This window comes from Labeo rohita, chromosome 9, assembly GCF_022985175.1.
Source record: "Labeo rohita strain BAU-BD-2019 chromosome 9, IGBB_LRoh.1.0, whole genome shotgun sequence".
In the NCBI taxonomy this organism is placed as follows: Eukaryota; Metazoa; Chordata; class Actinopteri; order Cypriniformes; family Cyprinidae; genus Labeo; species Labeo rohita.
In genome coordinates, this window is record NC_066877.1 from 40,166,686 (window position 1) to 40,188,222 (window position 21,537).

General features: G+C 37.1%; 1 protein-coding gene across 1 annotated transcript; it reads left to right on the forward strand.

Moving 5' to 3' along the window:
- Window positions 1-1,008: 1,008 nt before the first annotated feature.
- On the forward strand, window positions 1,009-21,101 carry aaas (achalasia, adrenocortical insufficiency, alacrimia). The gene is made up of 17 exons (XM_051119940.1): window positions 1,009-1,127; window positions 1,259-1,355; window positions 2,055-2,182; window positions 3,702-3,757; window positions 3,846-3,937; window positions 4,029-4,075; window positions 4,543-4,641; window positions 7,072-7,215; window positions 10,508-10,628; window positions 11,840-11,964; window positions 12,266-12,326; window positions 13,625-13,715; window positions 17,628-17,700; window positions 17,916-17,983; window positions 19,867-19,948; window positions 20,084-20,168; window positions 20,860-21,101. The coding sequence occupies exons 2-17, from the start codon at window positions 1,260-1,262 to the stop codon at window positions 21,001-21,003; spliced, it is 1,512 nt and encodes a 503-aa protein (XP_050975897.1). The 5' UTR covers window positions 1,009-1,127; window position 1,259; the 3' UTR covers window positions 21,004-21,101.
- Window positions 21,102-21,537: the final 436 nt, after the last annotated feature.

A 21,537-nucleotide genomic window follows, 5' to 3' on the forward strand; every position in this document is an offset into this window, starting at 1 on the left:
TTTTGAAGTTGACGGAGAACATGAGATGGGAGTTTTTCGACATACACTAACTGTCATGAACCGGAACAAAAACAGTCCAAGACAAGACAAGCGTTTGACAATAAAAAGTATTTAAATTGAATGTTTTTAATAAAAATAACTGATCGTTTTGCTAGATAAGATCCTTCTTCCTCAGCTGGGATTGTTTACAACCAGATTTGTGATCGTTTGAAGCCGCATTTAAACTGTATTTTGGAAGTTCAAACTCGGGGCACCATATCAGTCCATTATATGGAGAAAAATGCTGAAATATTTTCCTCAAAAAACATAATTTCTTTACGACTGAAGAAAGAAAGACATGAACATCTTGGATGACAAGGGGGTGAGTACATTATATGTGAATCTTTGTTTTGGAAGTGGACTTCTCTTTTAAAGTCATGATGGAATGTAAGTAACTGTAAGGTCTTTTCTTGTGTACTGTGACGTACTACCAAGTGTAATGGATTATGGAATAGAAAGTATGGTTCTATCTAAAATCCAGTTATGATATTTTGAACATTACACTCAAGAAGTCAAAAATAACAAAATGAAACATGCAGAGATTAATTTTTCACACAAAGATCTATAACATGCATTTTGAAAATAATTGTGAAATTTCTGTGTACTAGGGTGATTGCCAGTGAATCAGGAAGTCAGGACAGGGCATCCCCCACATTTTAAATGCATATCCATATGTATATAAATGCATTTTTTAAACTATTATTATTATTATTATAATATTAATATTTTGTTTAAAAACACACTAGCTTACAGATAATCTTAATGACAACATATCCATACACTCCACAGCCACACAACTTTCAATTTCATTGGAACCATGATATTAGTAATTAAACAATAATACAGATGATAATCAATCTGCCGAACAGTCTTACTCTAATAACATCATGATTTAAACTCAAAATGAGTAAAATGATGATTATTCAGGATTTTTTCAGTGTCATTCAGGACTTTTGTTATGAAAACGCGTTTGTCTTTTCCTGAGGTGTTTTGTCTCATCGGGTTTCCGTAGGACTGAAGGCGCGCGTTCAGCTGTGTGGAGCAGCAGTGACTTTTAGACACGATATTTATATTGATTTCATCAGAAGGTGAGAAACAAGCAACAAAACACTTATGAAGTTAATGTGAACACCTCACATTCTAACTGTTTTTGTTAGTCGTGCGTGTTTGAGAAGTTTGTAATAAACACAGTGCTGTAATGTTTGTGTGTGTTGTGTAGGATGTGTTCACTCAGTCTGTTCCCGGCGCCGGTAACGGCCGGACAGACGCTGTACGAGCACAACAATGAGCTGGTGCCCGGACATCCCAGCAAACAGGTGCGTCTGCGACACTTCTGACAGCAGCACACACTGAAAATACAGGCAAAGATGAACGGAGACGGTCACAAACAGTCGCGGTCGGTTTGACAGGGAAATGTCAACAAGGTTAGCAGAGCGTTCACTTTAGGTTTGGAGAACGTTTCTCTATAACCTCTACAGTACGACGTCATTACAATCAAGCTATAATTCATTATTAAAGTAAGCCAAGCACATCATCATCCGTAATGCATATACTGTCCGGTTCAGCAGGACCTGCTTCTCCGGATTTGACCACTAAACAAAAAACAATCAGTTAAACTCAACAACTTCATGTTATGTTCAACTAGACAACTCAAATGTCTAAAATCACAAACATGTTCACACTGGCCGAACTGGGGTTTACCTCATGACAGCAAAAATCAGATTGCTCTGCTTAATTGACAAGAAGTCTTGTCGTTGTCCACCGTTTTGTCTGTCAAACCCACTGGACTGTCTGGGACACACAAATCTCCTTTAGTGGGACAGTTTACTTCATTTTAAGAAAACATTCACACACCCAAGTGCATTATTTACCTCTGTTTCCATCTGCAAATTGTGCTGTGCACATTTCTCTAGTGTTAATGTTATTTACATATTTGGAAAAAAAATCAAGTTCTGTGTGAACTTGAGTACAGATGTGTGATGTGAGATCTCATTTGTGTCTTGTGTGTCGTGCAGCTGTATGATCTGCCCAGTCCTCAGTTCACCAGAGACACTCTGAAGGGTCACAGTCGTCCAGAGAGCAGCAGTAAATCAGCCTTCCTGGACCAGAGAGACACGCTGTGGATGAGGAGCGCTGGAGCCTGGTGAGAACATCCACACACAGCTGCACCACTTAGACATATCAAAGTCATCTGTTTGACATCTGTATTATATTGTATTGAAGTTCATGTGAATCACTGAAAATCTTCCCCAGCTCTCTTTGCCAGATTCATTGATGAATTGTTATTCTTTGTTTGTTTGATCTTTTCAGTGGCTCAATTAGTTAAAGGAGAAGTCCACTTCTAAAACAAAGATTCACATATAATGTACTCACCCCCTTGTCATCCAAGATGTCTCTCTCTCTTCAGTTGTAAAGAAATTATGTTTTTTGAGGAAAGCGTTTCAGCATTTTTCTCCATATAATGGACTGATATGGTGCCCCGATTTTGAACTTTTGGACCAAAATAATTGCAGCTTCAAACGATCCCAAATGCAGCTGTAAACGATGCAGCTCCACCTTTTTCCGGTTCATATCAGTTAGGGTATGTCGAAAAACTCCCATCTCATGTTCTCCCTCAACTTCAAAAGCACCCTATGTCACTGTTTTACCTTTTTTGTTAAGGGTGTTTGATCTTTTTTGCATGTTCACTTTGCACAGACTGTGTCTGTACTTCTGCAGCGATGTAGGATGATTTTGAAGTGATTTTTGAAGTTGAGGGAGAAAATACGATCAGTGTCAGTTTTTCGACAAACCCTAACTGTCTTTAACTATAATACACAGAGTTCAGGGAGAGAAAGGCAAGACGAGTGTTTGAGATTAAAAAGTATTTAAATTTAATTTTTTTTAATGAAAATAACACTAGATAAGACCCTTCTTCCTTCCTTCCGCATTTGTGATCATTTGAAGCCGCATTTAAACTACATTTTGGAAGTTCAAACTCGGGGCACTATATCGGTCCATTATATGGAGAAAAATGGTGAAATGTTTTTCTCAAAAAACATAATTTCTTTACGACTGAAGAAAGAAAGACATGAACATCTTAGATGACAAGGGGGTGAGTACATTATATGTGAATCTTTGTTTTGGAAGTGGACTTCTCCTTTAAACTCACTCAGCAGTCAGCTTGCTTTAACATTGAACAGCTGGATGGAACAGTTAACAAATTAAACAGCTCATCCCTTTGAAAAAGCAATGACTAGCCCAGCAAAACTGCATTTGTTAGCCACGTGCTTTTCAATAGCTCTGCTCCTCACAGTTTTATGACACTCCCATGGTGTTTTCTGATCATTTTGAATTTGAATCTGTTGAAGAAAAAGCTCAATATGTTTCCTGCTGGATTGAATCCTTTCTCTTCAAGTGTTTGTTCTTGATGCAGATCATGATGTTAGTCTTAAACAGCAGGTTTATGTAATGCTGCACATTTTGATCATAACTTTTTCTGTTCTGTGGCATCACATGCAAAATGTGTTTTATATTCTTGCGTATTAAAAAAAAAAAAGACCCATCTGAATTTTAAGTCAACAGACGTCGGGTTTTGTCGTAATTAGACCAATGGAGCTGTGATAAATTGATTGCAGTGTTATTAATGGATCTGCACTGACTGCAGTATTTTCTGTTTTCAGGCGGGATGCGGGTCTGTACGGTCTCTTAGACGAAATTACTAACAGTGCAGAGGAAGGTATGGCACTTTCACACACTATAATCACACAGCGGACACATGGCGTGTGCTGTCAGACGTGTTGAGCCGCTGTCTGCTTGTGTTTCAGTGCCCAGGTTCTTGGCCGTCGGATCTGCCTGTTTCTTGGCTCTGCTGAGATGGGCTTCTTCATTCCACGGCTCTCTGTTTCCACATCTGACTGTGAGTATGAGCCATCCTTTGTGCTTGGATCGTGTCCTGTTAGTATCACACTACAGTTACAAATGAAGGGCTGTTTGTTTCTGTTTGCTAGTTGAGCAGTGATGAGATGGTGGCAGAGTTTTCACAGATGCTGGATTGGTACGTCATTTTATCAGCCCTTCATTTCTATTTACACTGTTCTTGGTTTTGAGGCTAAACCTTTATGAACTGAGCTAAGGGTGCACAATTAATCAAATTTCCAATTTGACAAAATTATGGATGCCACAATTACAATTTCGTATTTTATCGTTCAAAGGAGCAATTATATAAAAAAAAAGTCCACTTACATTAGTCTTCATTTTAATGCTGTGCATATTTAATGGCTTAATGCTGTAGAAAAGCAATACAAGTTTTTCAGGAGGAGTGTTTTCAGCTTGTTTGTTTTTGTATAAAAAATATATGTAGTTGCTTCAATCAATGGTACAAAGTAATTCAAAACATCATTCAGTGTAAATTGTGATAATCGCATTTAGAATTTCAAGGGAATAATTGACAATTTTGGTTTGTCATAACTGTGCAGCCCTAAACTGAGCACAGAAGGTCATTGTGTTTCGTGTCATTTTCAGGTCTGACAGCGCTCTGAGAAGCTTCGCCTGGCATCCTCACACTGATAAGTTTGCTGTGGCCTTACTTGACGACTCCATCAAGATTTACAAATCTCACAGGTATTCCAGTAAACTCAAACACAAATCTTACATCAAATATCAGAAAGTACAATTTAGACATTTTACTATGAATCAAAATGATGAATTATTATACACCATATTCCAGTTTAAACCACAGCTGTATGTGTGTGGTGCCATAGAAACATCACATGAGTGTCCAAAAATCAGCAGCAAAACCATATAGACTTTGTTTTTGTGATGTAGCCTACCTAAAACTTTTAGTCAGAGTTAAATTGACTTAAATGAATATGAAAGCAGGGCTCACAAAATTTCTAAATCCCTGGTAGCCCTTCGGGCAGGTACTCTTCAGATTTTGGAAGCCCAAAAATTAATTTACCTAGCCCAAATAAAAAAATACATTTTTTTTAAATAAAAGAAAAATCAGATAGGAGTCTAAATGTCAATCAAAAATAATTTCAATACACAAATAGCAACAAATATGAAGGAAGGAATTTAATTTCACTATTTACAGGGTATCTGCAGAATAAAAATAAATTTAAGGCAGTCTATGACCCATTTTAAGAGCTGCACAAGGAAAATGAACACAGTATGAGTGGGATTGGACAATATCTATGGTAACATAAGTATTAAGCCCTAAAATGACATGAATTACAGTTCAGATACAGGTTTTCACAAAAACAAAAATCTTACACAACAGCAATCCAGCCTTTAGACCATTTTTACGAAAAGGGATAAATCAAGTATATAAATTATATTAAATTAAAACATATAAATATTACTTCAATTGTTTAACTTCTTAGAAGGCACACTAACTTCTTTCTCATTTACAACTCTATGCTGATTAAAAACATGGGTCGATATTTGCGTTGATTTGACCGTAGTCCACCAGAAAGGCTTATTGGAAATACAAATTCATTCTCTGCCACAAGGTGGCGCTTTAGGAGCGGCTTAATATAGCAGTTTCCCGTTAACGGCTGTGCACAGTGTGTTCATAAACGCTGCTTTATCAGGCCCTTCAGAAACATTCACATAAAGACATCGGCGCTGCACGTATGTGTTCAGTGACATCATTGGTTTTTGAAGTTTAATCCAGCCTTATTGCGATTCTTGTCTGTCTGTCCCCAACTATAAGAGCTCTTGAAATTATAATTAAGACATTTTTTTTTTATAACATTTAACATATTTAATATTTTTTTATGGCCTTAAGTTTGATACAACTAAATTGAAAAGTTTTTAAAGACCCGTGGGAGATCTGTTTTTAAGATAGATCATCGGACAGGGCGGTGATACATTTTGCTAGCCGAATGGAAAAAACAATAGCCTCGGGACATCGGGCTAGCGATTTTGTGAGCCCTAGAAATAGTAAAATGTTGATAGCATTTGCAAACAAACAAAAACTGTTGTTTACAGCAAGCAAGCTTTATTGCATATTTATGAGCATTCACAAGTATTCAGACAACTTTATTTCACATTTTGTATCACTGCAAAGTTATGCTATAATGTTTTAATTTGTTTTGCACATCAATCTATGTACCACACTCCATAATGACAAAGCAAAAACATAGAAGTGACGTAGTATGCAGACTGTGAAAATATGTCTGTGAAACTAGAAATTTAGCTAATGTGCATCCCATTTTACTAGATGATGTTTGAGATGTTTCTACACTTCGATTGTGGTTAACATGTTAAAAATTCAGTTGATTGGACGTGATTTGGAAAGACACACACCTGTCTATATAAGGTCTAACAGCTTAAAATGCATATCAGCAAAAACCAAGCCATGAAGTCAGAGCTCAGAGACCCATCTGGGGAAGACTACGAGAAACACTTCTGCTACACTGAAGATTCCCAAGAGCTCAGTGGCCTCCGAATGGAAGAAGACTGGAATAAGCAGGACGTTTCCTAGAGCTTCCAGACTCAACAATCAAGGAAGAAGAGAGGTGACCAAGAACCTGATGGTCACTCTAGTTGAGCTCCAGAGATCATGTGTGACCACAAGAGAAACATCACTGCAACAATCCACTGATCTGTGCTTCATAGATGCTTCTCCTCAGTGAAGACACATCAAAACCTTTTGATTGAATTGGCAACAAAAAGCACCTAAATGACTCTCAGACTGTGAGAAGCAAGCTATTTTCAGGATCCAAGTTGAGTAAAAAGTCTTTTTGTTGACCTTATACCTGGAATTCAGACCTTTTTTTTTAGTAGTCTCAATCTACATGACTTTCGCACCGGGGCACACAGTAGTTCTTTTGTTTGAACTTCACCTGCAAAAGATAAAGCCTTGAGCTTTCATTTTGATGGAAAGCTGCAATTGCAGTGAATTTACAAACACTTCTCATTACACATCGGGTAAAATGCTGTGATCATCTGTCCATGTAGATGTAATTACATGTACATTTTAAAATGAATTATTGCAATTTCAATATGAAGATGATTCAGAGTTTGTAACTGCTTGTTTTCCTGCAGTTCGACGACGCCGACGCTGAAGCACCGCTGTCAGAGGTCCGTGTGTGCTCTGCAGTGGAAGCCTCTGTGCGGCTCTGCTCTGGCTGTGGCGTGCCAGTCGTGTCTGCTCATATGGCACGTGGACCCCACCTCCCTCTCCACCAGGTACGGCATTTGCAAAAAGACTGATTCCCTCTGTCACATTACTTTCATTTGGGTGGGGCACATCACACCACACAGGCAGAATGGTCAGATCAGATCTGATGTGTTTTTTTTTCCCGCAACAAGTGAATATGTTAGGTGTTGCTACTGAAGAGATATTGAATATGTGTATGTTTAGGGTGTCTTAACTTATGTAGACCACAGAGCATTTCAGATATTTCACTGCAGACAGTTTGAAGCTAGCAAGTCAGCTGTTCTCCTCAGAAGTCTTGAAGAGGACACCAGTCACCACTCTTTTCATAGCTATGTACCTCTTGTTTAACTGTGACAGTGTTACGCAGTGCATATGTTGCTCATAGGCTCTGATGCTGAGAAATCAGGAAATATAGTCTCTGTTGTAGAGTGATGCCCCTTCAGTCTGAGTGTCACCTTTTTAACTACACACTGTCCACCAATCAAACTGTCCAATGCTCAGTGCTAATGAATGCAAATTCATTGAACTCCTCTCATAAGCATGAGTACATAGAGGTGCTACTAGTATTATTTCAGTCATCAGATGCCTCTGTGTTTATTTTTACGGTGGTCATCCATGAAGAAATCTCTCTGGGCATCATCTAGCAGGCTTAAAGTGAACATGTTATGAACTCCATGTGTGGAGCACAAGCTCTTCATATCCATAACTAGCCAATGCTTTTGCATCCTTTATCTTTTTTTTCTTTTGCTATGTTTGTTGAAATTGGAAAGCTTGTGTTGAAGGAACAGCTCAGGCTTTTCCAGTGGTGGTGTTTGCATGCTGACATGTCGAAGCACTGCTACTTCAGAAGCTTGCAAAGCCTGTGGGAGAGTCAGGAAATCCTCCTGGAGTTTAGGGCTGAAACTGCACAAAAAGTGTGACCCTAACCAGACTTGCCACAAACCAGTGCAGTTACCACTGGTTGGACACTAGATGGTGCTATGTGGTCATTTTTGTTGAAAGATAGTCCTCACAATAAAGGATGGTCAAAAAAATGTTTAAGCTAATATCTAATAATTTGTTGTTGTTCTGTTTGCTAAGCTATTGGTATTGATTTTTTGTAATTGATTTAATTTAAATCTTTTTATTTATTTATTTATTTTTTTTATCTTTTTAATCTTGTACCCAGTGTAACGCCCTTGTACAGTGGCAAGCCTTCATGTAAACGGTCTAAGGCTCACATTGCTCTTAAATAGTGCAAAACTGAATGTAGCTGTTTTTATGACGCTGAAGCAGTACAACTGCAGTTAATATTACTTTTGACATGCAACATCTGTGTGGTACTGAGATCCCACGTCAACTCATGTCATTTCCTAATGCTGTGATATGCTGTGTTGATGAGTCTCTCTGTGCGCTTGCAATTCTCTTCATTCATACGTCACTCCATCAAGTTCTGTGGTCCAGATTTTTATTAGCGAACCTGTTGAGCCATCATGTTCTCTATGTGCTTTTATCGTGAGCTTCAAGGGTTTGTTTGAGGTAATTAATGGTTCCAACTAAAAAGTCTCTTGACTTTTTCTGGAAACTGACAGCAAACGGTGCAGAACATCACCTCTTTTTTTCTGTTTTACAAGCTCGGCCTACAAGATGATTAAACTAGGAGCTGGCCGAATGTCAACATGAATTTCATTGCTGTGATGGGCTTGTTTGCTGTACTCATTACCAATTGATCAACACACTGCCTTGCTACTGTCCTGCAGTGGTAAAGTGAGCATTGGTCTGGTGATCTTAACATTAGCATGTCTATTTGTGAATGAAAACTCCCAGTTTGTGTAACTAATTCAGTCTCATTATGAAGCAACTGATGTTACTCGCATATTGTGATGTTTCTAAGTGCAACAGTGGTGGACGTGCTTTGTTAGGTGTCTTTAACTACTATGTATTAACATAAAATATTCAGTCTGCAAATTGCAGTGCAATCGCAAACTTAACTCCAGAACAAAAAAAAGGTTGCAAAATGTGACCATTCACTGGCAGTCTGGAGCGCTGGCTGTACTCTGTATCATGGATGGGTGGACTGGAAGAAGGTTTCTCCATCTTTGTGATATCACCTGTGAAATGAGGCTAACTCTCCTAACTGAACTTATAGCATCTACTCTGAGCTTACTGGGCTACATATGCGCTATCATCCTTACTGAGGCAGACAGGGTTTTGCTTGCCTTCGTCTAATTTGCTGTGACGTCCACTGAGCCCAGAGATTGTTTACTACTACATCTGAGTTGTCCAATAACATACCTTACTTGCCCTTATTGAATGGCCATGCGGCTTTAAAATCCTGTCCATGAACATCACAATCAATCACGATCTTTATCCTGAAAGATTCTTGCCATATTGCCCATTACTGTGGTTATTTCAGTATTCCATGTTTTGTTTTGTTTTTTATTGGCACACTGACCATTAGAGACCAGTCAGGAAGGTTGCAGGTTGATAAGCGAGGCCGTCACTGGTAGTTGAAGCTGATAGGAGGGTCATTAGGAAGAGTTCATTGTCTCTGCTGGTTAAAGGGCGATAAGTGTGTTCTATAGTCTGATTTTTTTAAACTCTGCATCACCAGTCAACACTATGCTGTTAATGTATCTACAGAGGCAACAGCGTTTAGTGAAACTCTGCAGGTAACATCATTTTAACATGATGAAATGTATTCAGAGGGATGACATACCATCGCTAGTCAAATGCATGGAAGCCCAAGTTAGCGTTTACTCTGACGATATGAATAGCCTGGTAAAAATACGCAGTGTAATTGACAGTAGCCTGCATCTGTCCATGCAAGTACATAACAGTATTCTAACGTCAGTGTTTATTTATTTCATAATATATTCAGTAGTCTGTATGTACACATAATAACCTGAAAATAAATAAATATCTATCTATCTATCTATCTATCTATCTATCTGTGTATATATATATATATATATATATATATATATATATATATATATAATAATAATAATAATAATAATAATAATAATAATAATAATAATAATTATTATTATTATTATTATTATTATTATTATTTTTTTTTTTTTTTTTTTAAATAAATCTATTGTGGAACATTTTATGCATCTCTATTTGACCTCTAATCATATCAGCTCCCGTGACCCTCTTGTGAACTCTAGGGGACATGGACCCCAGGTAGGGAACCACTGGTATAAGGAACAATAAAGCGTACGCTTCAAACACAAAATCTGTCTATATAAAAGTGGCAGCCAGAACAAAACAAAAAAAAGCCAGAACAAAAAAAATCAGGCAAAACAATGATTTGACCAAGTCTTTCTCTCTCAGGCCATCGTCTGGCTGTGCGCAGGTTTTGTCTCATCCGGGTCATTCTCCCATCACGTCCATCGTTTGGTCTCCCACCGGCTCTCTGCTCGTGTCTGCATCTCCTGTCGATACATCCATGATGGTAAGTCTTCCTGCTCAGTTTAAACATGTATATTAACATACACACAGATGCTTGTTGAACATATAAACAGATCTATGTGAGGTTGGTACTGCAATTTAATTAAATCATCTCCACCATCCACCTGTTTCCTGGATTCACTTCTGTAAAAAAATAATTTGGGTGTAACTTCGAGTGAAGCAGCAGTAGTTACATACAGTTTTTCCCGCGGAATTGGGCTACTTTAACACTGTTGCCACGGGTGTTTTTGATGTCCACGGGTTGAATTGACCCCAGTAACGTCATATTTCGCCCCTGAATTGAAAATTTACCAGGGGAACTCAGACAAAAAAAACATGTATTTTATCTCCCAGAACACAATTTTTGGGCTAGTTTTGAGTAGTAATTGGGCAGGTTTTGTTGTGAAAACCTGGCAACCCTGGTAGTATACCAATGGTGTTTTGTGTGCTAATTAGCAAAGAGGCTAAAGTGTTTTTGGGATTATTGTTTACTTTGTAATGTTGCAAACCCTTATGAGAGATGTTACGGTGCTCAGGGACAATGTGCTGTTTGAAGTCTCAGCTTTTAAATTTGGACAATTTTATAACTAAATTTAATCATTAAATGTTTTGTGGCTGTTTTAATGTGCGGCGACATGTGGCTGTAGTGAAGCGATCATCTCTTCCTCTTTACTACTAGCTACAGCAGGAAATAAACATGAATGAACATCAGAAGAAACAGAACAACTCACTGAAATCAATCGTGTCGTCAATCAATTAATCAATCATTGTTTCAACCACAGAAAGATCAAGTAAAACAACTTGAGAACAATAATGTCTTGTAATGTCACATTTACCTCAGGACAGACATTAAACACAGTTGATTATATATGAAAATAATAAGATTATTGAATGAATGGCTTTTAATGCAGTCAATACAGACTATTTTTTTCACAAATTTCAACTTTTGTTGGAGTGAATAGGCCTGAAGTTGTATTGTTTCTGTGTTTCATATTCTTCTGTTTATTTATTAAATTAGACTTTGAATTCCTGTTGTCAGCGTGGTCTCACACTTCTAGAGCTCACTGACTATATACAGTAGTAGCTATGAAGGAAAACAGTGGTCATAACTTATGGTGAAATTATAACAAAATTTTAACGTTTAATCTGAGGTTTAACAATGAAGTGTGCTATTTTTAAGACAGCGTAATGAGTATGTATGTTGTTGTGCTGAAGGTGTGGGATGTGGCAGCAGAGAGCTGTGTGCCGCTGCAGCGGGTGGGTGGCGGCGGCGTCACGTATCTCTCATGGTCTCCAGACGGCAGCCGACTGCTGGCAGCCACACCATCTGCTCTTTTCAGGTACAGTCACATGATCCATTTAAAACACAAGTGTGCAGACATTTCTGACGTCACGTGTCACAGTTTCTGAGTCCAAATGCTTTATCACACTACAAAAGCAAACAACAAACAGTGCTAAAAGTAGGGATTTACTTTTAACTCTATGGTTCAATCTGAGATGGCCAGACAGTGATGTGACACATTTCACAAAGAATTCTAACCTGACAGAATTTTTCACAGTTTTTAGTATAGGTTTGTTTTGATTAGATCTGTAGATTCTAGTTATAAGGTTCTCTGTTTCAGACGTGTATGTGTGTTGTAGGGTTTGGGAGACACGCATGTGGACATGTGAGAGGTGGCCGTGTTTGAAAGGCAGTTGTCAGGTAAGAAAACTCCTGAAATTTAACTCAGCGCTGTTCACACTAATGACAATAACTGTAACGTTTTAATAATCAGTCTAATTCTAGGAGAACAGTAATCACACAGCAACTATACCGAAAACAATACAGATGAATGGTTTTGTTGAAATCACTCCAGTTGATGAAAGATAAAAACGTTGACAGCCAATCAGAATCCATGCGACTCCACCATTAGAAGTGACAGATGACAAAAAATGCAGCACACGTTTAGTCTGGTTTGGACGCTAATTTAGTTGTCACTGTCTTTATAGTTAATGTTCTTGGTGTCAAAGAGACTAAAGAGGCCACGAAAAATAACTGTATAGTGTTAAAGAAGAAGTCCAATCCCAGAACAAAAATTTACAGATAATGTACTCACCCCCTTGTCATCCAAGATGTCTTTCTTTCTACAGCCATAAAGAAATTGTTTTTTGAGGAAAACATTTCAGCATTTTTCTTCATATAATGGACTGATATGGTGCCCCGAGTTTGAACTTCCAAAATGCAGTTTAAATGCAGCTTCAAACGATCCCAAATGCGGTTGTAAACGATCACAGCCGAGAAAGAAGGGTCTTACCTAGTGAAATAATCGGTTATTTTCATTAAAATAATACAATTTATATACTCTTTGATGTCAAATGCTCGTCTTGTCTTACTCTGCCTGGACTGTTTTTGTTCCACTTTATGACAGTTAAAGTATGTCGAAAAACTCCCATCTCATGTTCTCCCTCAATTTCCTTCTTCCTCGGCTGGGATCGCCGCATTTAAACTGCATTTTGGAAGTTCAAAATTGGGGCACCATATTAGTCCATTATATAGAGAAAAATGCTGAAATGTTTAACTCAAAAAACACGACTGAATAAAGAAAGACATGAACATCTTGGATGACAAGGGGGTGAGTACATTATCTGTAATTTTTTGTTCTGGAAATGTGCTTCTCCTTTAGCACCATAAGGAATGAACTCGGGTGTTCATTCCTGTCTTGTGATTTGGAGCAGTAGCCAAAAAAAAGAAATATTCCTCTGTGCTTTTACTATCTGTAGATTCTACTATCGTAAACAATGTCTGAAGCTTCATATTATAAGAGCTTCTCGTGTTTATTTGCCTCTTTATGATTATTGTGTTCCTCAATTGTAAGTCACTTTGGTTTAAAGAGTCTGCTAATTAAATAAATGTAAATGCAAGATTATCACACCTGCAAGCAATATTTTTGAAAACTATTATTCATGTAACTAATGGAAATGATTCACAATGTGATTCCTCATATTTTTCCTTTGTGTCAGTCGGCCTGCTGGAGTCCTGACGGTGGCTGTCTGCTGTTGAGTATTCAGGGAGAGAGGGTCATATATGCGCTCACCTTCTCTGACCTCACAGGTTTGAGCAACAAAACGTACAGTCCTCTGATTATCTGTGTCTGCTGAAAACTATGTTTGTCATTTATTATGATTCTGAAGAGTGTGAACCTTTGATTCATAATTTATAGGGTCCCTGTTCAATTCAAAAGAGATTCATGCAAGTTCAGAATCATTTGATTCACAACAAATTTTAATTAGAAATTATAGAGCCAAAGTAAAAAACATTAGTGTTGCGGACTGACTGGTTCTGGGGTGCCAACTTATACATTTATTATAAGTAAAAAAAATACTGTAAAGTCAGTTCTACATAGGATTCTCATTCCTTTTGAGCCCAAGACAAAAATAAACAAGAATAAACCAGTTTCACTTACATTAAGGTATTATTTTATATTACCCTCCTTTCTCAATATGCACAAAAATAATTCAAACTTGTTTTACAAAAAATCATTCAAAAAACAAAACAAAAGAAACATTTTTGTATGTACATGCACTCAAAAGTCAATGAATCACAATCAGATAAACTCACACAACTAACCTAGAGGTACCTCTTTGACCCTGGAAATAATCTGTAAACAGTGTAATTAGCTAAAAGTGATATAGCGCTTTTTAGTAAAAACAGGAATTATCTTCAGTTTTTTTTTTTTTTCTTTTTCACCGATTCACATCAATCTTCAAATTTAAACAGAGCTCTGTGACTACATTAAACAGTTTGACCACAATGATTCACTTCATACAGTTCAAACATTCAATGATACAATTCAGCCAGCCCAGATTTAGTTTGAAACAACAGTTTGAAATTCACTGATTCAATTCAAACGGTTCAAATGTTCAATGATTTGCTGCAAACAATTCAGGCTATCGGTTTATCAGTTGTACCAATTCAGATGTTTAATGATTCAATTCCAGTGATTCATAGCATACAGTTGAACAATCTGTGTCTAAGTTTAAGCAGTTCAGATGTTCAATGATTCAATTCAAACAGTTCAAACGTGCAGTGATTAATTTCAAACAGTTTGAAAGCTCAATACTAACATCCAAAAAACTCAACAAGCGCTGACTATTCACGGTTAACTTTCTTTTACTTTTAAAGGAGAGAGGTCAAAGTTTAAATAAGAAGAGTAACAAATATTATGGTTCTTGTGAACTGGAATCATTCTGAGTTGGATCGGTTCTCACAGTACGAAGATTCCATGTAATTAATCCAAACTCATTGTTAGCTTCCACCACCAGACTAGTTCAGATCAGTTTAAGGTAGCAAGGCCAAGGGTACTTCTCACGTGCTCTACCTTCAGGTGTACAGACACTTCCCTTTTATTCTTTTCGAATCAGCAACACACTAAAACCACATCGCCCTCATGTGGACATTTTCAGTGACAGCAAATAGCTTGTCACATTAGTAGTTATTTGAAATGATTTTGGATTTCTTAACATATTCACACCATTCGCTTGCAGCGTACAGTAGACGTTGGTAATACCCAATTTACAAGGGATATTTAAACCTGTTCTTGGAGAGCAACTCGGTGTGTTCAAGTCATGATGGATAAATCGTATTTAGGAGTTGAACACAGATGAACACCAATACAAAGTCGTAATTAGGAGCAGTTAACTCAGAATTTTCTATAAAACCCGAGTTTCCGAGTTAAAGCCTTGTCAGTGAGAAAACATGGTGGATGCAATGGATACAGCCAAAGACTGTGTCTGTATTGAATGTAAAGTTGTTGAAATTAATTAAAAAGATTATCTACAAAATCTGTCTACAAATTAATTAATTTGTACAATAACAATATAATATAAAAAATTAAGAGAAAAAGACAATTTGCCATCTTGCTCTGACCGAAGTGACGTGAACACAACTGACCTCATAATTATGATTTGCCAACTTGTAAATATGAACTTCCCAGGAGGACTTGAATGAACAAACTGTCCTGCAGAGTTTAGCTGTAACCTTAATGAAACGCACCTGAAGCATCTAATCAAGCTCTGCAGACTCAGGGGAGAGTCAGTACGTTTACATGGACAACAATATTCAGATTTTAACACGATTAAGACAATATTCTGATTAAGAATCTACCATGTAAACAGAGATTTTTGATTACCTTAATCCAGCTAAAGTCATACTCGAAGTAAACACAAATCGAATTAAGACGTGGAGTATTCCTATTTTAGTTACATTATCCAAGAGCAGTATAGACATGTACACACCTTAATCACACTATTACCGTCATGTAGGACTTTTCGCCGCATTTTGCAACAGGATACACACACTGCAGTAATCAACTGTTTGACGCGTGGGGATGTAATGACGTGTGCCATTAATTGGTCTATGTACTATAACATGTAAAACGGGCACATGAACGGTATTTTCAAAAAAATCAACTCATGTAAACACCTTAATCATAATATTGTCTTAGATTCAATTAGATTACTGATGTCCATGTAAACGTAGTCATTGTTTCAACAGGCTGAAGCTGAATTTATCATTTAGTCATTGTCTTGATTTGCTGATATATAACATAATAAAGTAAAGTAAAGTAAATGAGGAACATAATATTCAGTTTGCTGTGGATGTGTGACCTTCATAAATACAATGGTATGCAGTTTGTCTATACACACAAAACAAACGCTATGAATCTTAATTGTGACCCTGGACCACAAAACCAGTCGTAAGTAGCACAGGTATATTTGAATAGTAATATGGGTTGCTAAAAATTTAATTTGGACAACTTTAAAAGCGATTTTCTCAATATTTAGATTTTTTTTTTTTTGCACCCTCAGATTCCAGATTTTCAAATAGTTGTAATATTGTCCTATCCTAACAAAACGTACAGCAATGAAGAGCTTATTTATTGAGCGTAGTATAAATCAATTTTTTTAAAAAATTGACCCTTATGACTTATTTTGTGGTCCGGGGTCACAGTTAATCAGTAAGAATAACAATTCTGATTTGTTCACATTGCATATGCGATTACCAGTTCACACTGGATTCAGTAGTTTAAAATGAACAATGCAATGTTAATAGTTAAATGGTTCATTCAGCCCAAAATGAAAGTGCTGTCATCATTTACTCACTCTCATGCTGTTTCAAATCTGTTTGACTTTCTACTGTGGAGCATAAAAGGAAAAATGTTGAAGAAGTTGGTCACCAAATCATTTTGGTGGCCATTGACTTTCATTATATGGAGAAAAATAATAAATAAATAAATCTTTGACAGATACTCAAGGGTTTTGTTTAAGGCAGTTAAATCCAATATCAGCAATCATAAAACAAAAGTCACATATTTTGTGAATGATACAATCTATTTTTGTACTGTACTTAAGTCTGTGCACATTTTCTGTTGTTTTTCATGTGCTTTTTATATATTGATTGTGCAGCCTGTTGATTTTCGCTCTTTGTCCATAAAGGTATGCAGGAAACAGTGTTTTTCAGTCAGGTGGATCTTGAGAATTAAAAAAAAAAATTTAAATACAAAATCAATGGGGGTTGGGGAAAAATATTTTATAAGTATCATAAATATAGTCTATATGACTCATGCACTATATTCCAAGTTCTCTAAAGTTACATTATGTGTGTGGAACAGAACCAGATAGGAGTTATTTTCTGAAATCTTCTCACTACTCATCTGCACTTCTGTGTGGTGCATCACACTCTCACTTATAAATACACGTCGCTTGGCATCAGTATCAAACTTGTCGCAGTGCATCTTGGCGTGCCAGTTTTGAACATGCAGCAGACTCTGAATCTCCAGCTTCAGCACTAAACCGATGAACTCTGAACTCTTATGCTGATAGTTTCTTTCTTAGCTAGCTAGGTAACGTTCATGTCATATCAAGAACTTTATGCAGTTGTAAAGGCTTTTCTTTGAAAACATTGCTATTATAAACGAACAGGCTCGTACAGTATGTAGTATTACGGTTTTCTCTTGCATTTCAGGTGGTCCTAAAGCCGCCACCGTGGTGGCTGATCTCTCTGAGACCACCTTCCCTGGACCTGATGGAGACCTCACGTAAGATGGCCATTTCTTACACGCGTGTCTAATTTGCTCATGTGTATAAACAACAATTCAACAACATGACATGTTCATTCATAAGGAAAGCGATTATGGAGTAATGTGGCATGTAGAAAATAATTTAAATTACTGTAACTCTTACCCAATGAAACAGGTTTTTACTTGCAGATTTTTGCTGTCCTGTCTAAATGTCCTGCTCTTGTGTTTGTCAGTGTCGGGGGAGAGGTTTGCTCTCTTTCATGGGATCCAAGAGGTGAAAGACTTGCTGTGCTTCTGAAAGGTAAGGGTCATTGCTAGAAATGAGCTTTCTCACTGATCTTATCCTCTATACAGCTCCATAGCATGTTAGACTGCAGTAAGGCAAATGTCGAAAACCAACAGAGGGCAATCATTCATCACCTGACGAAGAAAGTTTTCTTTCCTCTTGTTGGGTGTGTCAGATAAATCTGGCTGCAGAATTTGTAGCCAAAAAATGCATGAACTGCTGAGCTCAGGAAATAATTCACAATTCATCAGACTCAGCCCTCGCTCTTCTCTTATTTTTTTGCAGCCACTTATTTACAGGGTTCCCACGGGTCCCTGAAACCCTTGAAAGTTTGTGAATCTGAAAAAAAAATTTCAAGGCCCTGGAAAGTTTTTGAAAATGAACATACTTAGATACAGGTCATTGAAAATGCTTGAATTTATTTTGTGCAAGAACTTTTCTGGAAAATTTTTTTAATATTATAGTATTTTGCCAACATTTCGTGGTCTATGCATACTACCTTGCTTGATTTCCGTTAGTTAGCGTGACCATACGTCCTCTTTTTTTTTTTCCCAGACATGCGGGAAAAAAATGCGGCCACCAAGATTTCTATTTGATTTTTGCTTTTTGTATTAAAGCCCTACACGGGACTGTTTTCTTGATCCCGCTCCTGCTGAATTTAGGGCCATTACTGCCTGTATACGCAATCATTCTAATATTGAATATAATTTTTACGCATTAGGGAGCCGCTATCATATGCGGAGTATGAGCAGCTATTCACTTTCGCTTTCAATTTCGCGATTACCGTACTCTGTATAAAGGGAGCACACGATTAGTTAAATCTGATTCCTGCATCTTGTGTTGGATGCAGGGTTGCCAATTTTTTTGCATGGAATTAGGCTGATTTTAAACTATTGCGAAGGGTTGATTTTTCTCCCGTAGATGAAATGTTTGAAATATTGCATAAATTACTTATGACTGAAATGCTTGTATGATAAAACTCTGCAAGATGTTAAGTTTTGTGATGGCCTCTGGTAGGAAGCCTTTTAGCTGTGTTTGTAATCAGTCTGCACAAGGCTGACTGTAAAATATACATTTTAGGTATGGAAATTAAATATTTTGAGTTTTGATGTGGAATATGGTCATTGCGCTACTTTGCGTGTTTTTTAATTAAAATAATTAAGATTACAAAGAATGGCTTGCCAGAGATCCAAAGGACCATCACAGAAAAACAACAAATATCAGATCTCTGTCATATGACCAAAAATAAATGCAAAAAAAAAAAAATGCTTGTATTTGACACATAAAAGCTGTAACAATGTATCTTACCTTGCTTTCACTTGAAATGTGTCCCCACATTAAGTCCTTGAATTCGAGGGGATTGGACCTGGAAAGTCATTGAAAGTCCTTGAATTTGAAGTTTACCAAGGTGTGGGAACCCTGTATTTAGCTTTAACGTGTGTTGTAATGTCAGGACACTAATAAATTTAATAACTAACGAACAGGAACATCAAAATATGATTTATTTTTTGTGGTTTTGTTATTTGTTTTTAATAATTATTATATTATGTACAGCACGTTGGTACATAATATGTACACTACGTAATGGTAAAGAGTAATGACATTTCCCTTCCAACTTAAATACCTTAAAGTTGTATGCTAAATATATATTATATATATGCTAGAAATATATAGTTTTTTTTATTTTGCAAAATATCGTAAATTGAAAAATACCTGCTTAAATTTTAGGCTTTTCAGGCTCCTTTTTTTTTTTTTTTGTTTTTCTGCAACAATTCTGTTCTCTCTGTAATTGACAGAAATGACGATAAATAATGCTAAACTGCAGTACGTTTTTCTTCTTAAGAATCTTCTAAACCACATCTTTCGTCTTTGCTTCATCATTTTTGTTGTTCATGCAGGTGATTCACAGGCCGTTAGTCACCCGTCGGTCATCGCCGTCTTTAAAACGCGCTCCAGTCCTGTGTTTGAGTTGCTGCCATGGTGCGTATGATACTGTATGAACTCAAGTCTGTTGGGAGTCTGAGTAGTAGTATTGTTGTCATTGTACTTTCCAGAATGCACTTTTTTTAAATGTGGTCAAGCCTTAAAGCTTTCGTGTGTCTTTCTCTTCTTTAGTGGTTTGGTGATGGGTGAGGCTGGAGCAGAGCCTAGATTCATGCAGTTCCATCCGCACTTCCAGCACGGCGCTCTGCTTACTGTGGTGAGTCCAATGATACGAGAAGAACAACCCTGCTAGTGATATGATGCTCATCTAAATGAGCAGTGCAACTGTGAACGGAGGACTGTTTTGAGCACTAGGGGTGTGCAAAATAGTTGAACCATCGAATATATTTGGTCTGTAATAATTATTCGAAAAATAAAAGCACTATTCGAATTTTACTATTGTGTTGATTTGCTGGCCGTAAATGCAGGAAATCCATGATAAATTCATGACTGCAGGTAAGCGCAGCTAAACCCAAGTGAGCTAAGAACGGAGCACATCTGATAGTGAAATGATCTTGAGATGTATAAAGTTTACTCAAGGGAGAGTAGTTTAACACAAAGCGATTATATATTTATATTATATATCATTCTCCTTAAACCTCATTTAAGTAAACAAATATTCAAATATTCATTTTTTATAAGCCCAAATATTTGAGTGCAATATTTCTAGAAAATCTCCATCCCTGTTGAGCACTGCGTGACACAATAGGAGCAGCACTACTATAGCTAAAATGGCAACTTAAACTCTGTGTGATATGTCCTATTAGTGTAGGTACATGTGGGATCAGCTGAGCGTCAGATGACGTGAGTTACCTGAACTGACTCTGTGTTTGATATATACAGATTGCAGTGTAAATGGTGTATCATTGCATCTGAAGCTGATTGTTGAGTCTGTATGTCTGTTGCAGTGCTGGTCTGATGGGCGCATCTCTCACGTGCCGTTTTACTTCAGCAGCGCTGGGATTTTAGGAGGAGACTCAACGCAGCAAACCCTCGCCAGCAACACAACAGATCATTCCTCAAACAAACTGTACACCGAACACATTTCCTGAACACTTCACTTCCCTCAACCACTGATGTTAACTGCACAGCCAGTCCACAGATGCTTCACCTGTCAACTCTCAATCTACTGTCGTAATAAACTTTTTTAACAGCATACTGTTTGACTGTTTATCTTCAAATATACATAAGTCTTTACATTATTTGGGTTCCACACAGAGTGGAGTGTTTTGCAGTTTTGCAGTGACACCACCAAAAGCTGTTTGGAGTCAAAAGTTAGTTAATGGATTAGTTCACTTACAGAACAAAAATTTACAGATAATTTACCCACCTCATCGTCATCCAAGATGTTCATGTCTCTTTGTTCAGTCATAAAGAAATTGTTTTTTAAGGAAAACATTTTAGGAATTTTCTCCATATAGTGGAGTTAAATGGTCCCCTTGAGTTTTAACTTCTAAAATGCAGTTTCAGTGCAGCTTCAAAGGGCTCTAAACGAGCCCAGCCGAGGAAGAAGGGTCTTATCTAGCGAAATGATTTATTTACTAAAAAAAAAAAAAAATGTATTTATATACTGCTTAACCTCAAAT

Bases quoted from the DNA above. Each gene is read 5' to 3' on its own strand.
- aaas (XM_051119940.1), top strand. From the start codon at position 1,260: ATGTGTTCACTCAGTCTGTTCCCGGCGCCGGTAACGGCCGGACAGACG. The intron at 4,642-7,071 runs GTATTCCAGTAA...GTTTTCCTGCAG, and splicing joins AAGATTTACAAATCTCACAG to TTCGACGACGCCGACGCTGA. The intron at 7,216-10,507 runs GTACGGCATTTG...TTTCTCTCTCAG, and splicing joins CCCACCTCCCTCTCCACCAG to GCCATCGTCTGGCTGTGCGC.